The 3,400-nt window shown below is 41.5% G+C and overlaps 1 protein-coding gene across 1 annotated transcript in view; it reads right to left on the bottom strand.

Annotated features, from left to right (window-relative positions):
- Positions 1-243: 243 nt before the first annotated feature.
- The window catches only part of PEX10 (peroxisomal biogenesis factor 10), a 4,028-nt gene continuing 871 nt past the window's right edge, over positions 244-3,400 (bottom strand). Inside the window, exons 2-7 of the mRNA XM_031556720.1 lie at positions 3,311-3,397; positions 3,048-3,128; positions 2,293-2,699; positions 1,927-2,102; positions 1,509-1,644; positions 244-488 (exon numbers count right to left, since the gene is read on the bottom strand). Of these exons, the coding sequence (XP_031412580.1) occupies positions 417-488; positions 1,509-1,644; positions 1,927-2,102; positions 2,293-2,699; positions 3,048-3,128; positions 3,311-3,397 (959 nt within the window). The 3' untranslated portion in view covers positions 244-416. The remainder of the gene's footprint in view (positions 489-1,508; positions 1,645-1,926; positions 2,103-2,292; positions 2,700-3,047; positions 3,129-3,310; positions 3,398-3,400) is intronic.

Here is a 3,400-nt window from a genome sequence, read left to right as displayed (position 1 = left end):
GGTTTTTGTTTTCCCCAGAAATCTATAGCATGGACTCTTGTAATGTTAATTACCTAAAGGGAGTCTTAAAAATAGTGAAATGTTAGTAATGCCTTAAGCGTGTTATGAAAGGTTGGAAGATTTGTTACTCAAATTTAGAGAAAATGACTTAAAATTTTCATTGTTTGAAGTGAAGACTATCACGCTTCTTTAAGCAACTTTTAGAAAGACATTTTTAATATGGTCAAGAACCACAAAGCAAGAAACAGGAAGAGGCAGAAATAGATTTATTTTGTAAAACAGGAATGAAGTGCCACCTTGTACAGGCAGTTACCAGTTTTACAATAAAGTCTTGTTCTTGGACTAACCTGAACTGTATGACCACTCTGTGTGAAGGTAAGAGAGCAGAGGCCCTTGCAATGGAACGGGATTTTTCCTCACAGTTGATAGTGGCGTAGGTAGATCAGTTTCTGAGGATGAAACTTCTCTCTGCACAGTGGACATTCTGTCTACAAAAAGCAAAAAGATATTCTAAATTGCTGTATTTCAGAGGTATTATTTTTTTCATTCTTTATGCTTACATTAATTCCACTTACTTCTGCTTCCAGCTGAATTAGAACTAGCACAGTACTAGTCTCTTTATTGACTAAATTTTGCCCAAAATAAATTCCAGGGTACTTTGAGTTTTAGGAGCCCTGTCTAGGTACCAGCTTCAGTTATACTCAATAGTTCATTTGAACTTCTGTTTTGTGCAGAAAGGTCTTGTGAACTTTGAGTTCCCTGTCATTGTGTATTGAACTTGCACATCAGCTGAAACTTTGTAACATCTGCTGCCTCCCTTATATTTCAGAAACAACAGCTGAGGTACTGAAAATTGCTAACTCTACAGTAGGAAGGAAGGTAGCTTGGCTTGTGCTAGGAAAGCATTAAATGAATCAGACTACCTGATTCTGTATTGCCAGAGCTATATCAGTATTAGTGCCAGAAAATTTAAGTAGATCTACAGCAGCTACAGTAACAAATCAGAGTTACAGTGCTGGCCTAGGCCCTGTGGCAAAGATTTTATTTGTAAGTAGCTTTTTTTTTAATGAACATTTTTTACTTGTAAAATAAATGGATAATGCCTTATTCCAAGATAGCTGTAGAAAACCTTCATGGATGAAAATTATTTCATTAATGCAAAAAAAAAAAAGTCATTTTAAGTTAGCTCAATTAGTTTGTAACTTACTCCATTGTACCGGAAATTAGAACATTTATCAGTTCTGTTCTTTGCAGTCAGAATTATAACCTGGGTCTTTATTATGACTATGCCTGACTTCTCCAGTTAATTCAGTTGCATTGGCTGAATTAGAAACATCTCATTTACTTCATCAAATTGATAGTATTATATCCCAGTACAGTATATGGATCCCACTAAACATATGGAGGGATTTTGGGTGTCTTAGGGAGGGAAAAGGTAATATTTCAACAACGAGCTAGAGATTTTCATAATGTTGACTCTTGGGCTCTGCTTGTCCCACTGTACTTACTCTGGTATTACACCACTCGGTGATGCATTCCCAGCAGAACAGGTGCCCACAAGGTGTGGCTGTTGCATGTCTCCGTTCCTCCAAACACAAAGTGCAGCGGGACTGGCGCCCAGTAGTTTTTTCCTTTGTCGTATTTCTAATCAACACAGATAATAATTAGTTTTATGAAGCCTGTTTGCAAGAAATACTTGTTAACAATCTTGTAAAGCCTTCCTTCAAGTGTTAACCCTTCCTGTGAGAGTCCCATACATAAAAGCAAGGCATGAAATCTAAGATGTTTAGCACAGTGAGTGCGTCCAATGTTATGCTACATTAGGTTCTATCTTAAGTCAAAATGTAATTCCAGTGCTCTCTCTATTCGTGAAAGCCATTACATTTCCCATGCTTCTACCTTTCCTATTAAGTAAAATGAACATACTTCTGGAGAGCTAGGTTGCGGTGTAGCTTCCATTCCTGCCTTGCTCTCTGCTTTTGTTGGAAGCTGTATATCTGGACACCAATTGTCAGAAGAAGATGGAAGAGTGAAATTATTCCAAGGAACTTGTAACTCGATCGAATGCTCTGATCTTCTCCTTGTCCTCCTCCAAAGTGAAGCTGCAAAATGCACACAAATAGAGATCTTTAATTGCATCAATTTTACAAAATTATGCCTTCCCCCATAATTGCCTTTTATCTCCTTCTCATCCAGTTTGCAGTGTATTATAATCAGCAAAATTCTATATCCTTTTTATGTGCAAAATACTGCAGTTGCATGTGATTTTTTTCACACAACAGTTCCACTTACATATCTGATTCCTGCAATTCTTTTAGATAGGTGATAAAAAGTGCCATGTATGTAGAACACTGCCAGATGTAGTCTATGAAGCAAAGGAATGGATTGCTTAAGAATGTACACAACTTGCAGGATTGTTTTCTTCTGTTGTTCTGTAAGCTCTCTGACTTGTTTCTGAATCCAGTTTCGTATTAAGGTCCTACTGGACAAGCCAAGTGCTGGGTTGCTTTGCAAGGTTCTAGCCCCATCGTCTTCTATCTGCAACTCGTGTTCCAGATGCTGCAATCCCTTTTCTAAGTAATAGGGTACTACAGTATGAAGAGAAACGAAGATGGCCCGCTGAAGAAAAGAAGGCACCCTTTTCTTGGTTGAGTCAACTTGAACGATGTTGACATATTCTTCACCCAGAGTCTGGTAACCTAGATGTGAGTAACAGAGAATAAGCAGTTTTAGTGTGTGGCTGGGGAGTAACAGGCTGCTCAGGAAGAGCAGCTGCAAAGTTTTGGTGTTCCAGAGATAGCTGTGTTTTTGGTTGAATGAGATGAGCAACATATTTGCATCAGCATTTGGTATCTGCAATGGTTGTAGGCTTAAGGCAGGAGTCTGTAGGTACCTGGATCGATATATGATACCCATATTGTATGGATTTACTGCTGCGTTTGATCTCTGCCTTCTGACAGTTATTCAATAACAAGGACTGGCAGCAAATCCGTGCATGCCAGGGCTCACCGAAACACCACAGGGCAGCACAACACACAGCGTGTTACCTGACAGGGTGCTGAGGGCGAAGTAGGCGACGTCGGAGAGCAGCTCGATCTCCCTCCTCCACTCCAGCCACTTCTTAGCCCCTAAGAGACCAGGATCGTTATTTTAAGTAAGACTTGTGCTGATCCAAGCTCTCCTCCGACAGCGCTTCCAGACCCGTGAGGCAGCGCGCAGCCGGGAGCCCTCAGCACCGCCCGGAGGAATGGAGCCGTCCCGCCCCGCGTCACCTCAGCACAACACCGATCTGTAGGAGGGGTGACGTTACCCGCGATCCCGTGCAGCGCGGAGCCGGCCCCGCTGCGCAGCCCGCTCCGGTACAGCTCGTCCTTCTGCCCGCAGCGCACCAACCGAGCCG

This window comes from Meleagris gallopavo, chromosome 23 (genome assembly GCF_000146605.3).
Source record: "Meleagris gallopavo isolate NT-WF06-2002-E0010 breed Aviagen turkey brand Nicholas breeding stock chromosome 23, Turkey_5.1, whole genome shotgun sequence".
Lineage (NCBI taxonomy): Eukaryota > Metazoa > Chordata > Aves > Galliformes > Phasianidae > Meleagris > Meleagris gallopavo.
The sequence above is the reverse complement of the archived record's forward strand: the minus strand, read 5'-3'. Positions and strand labels throughout refer to the sequence as shown.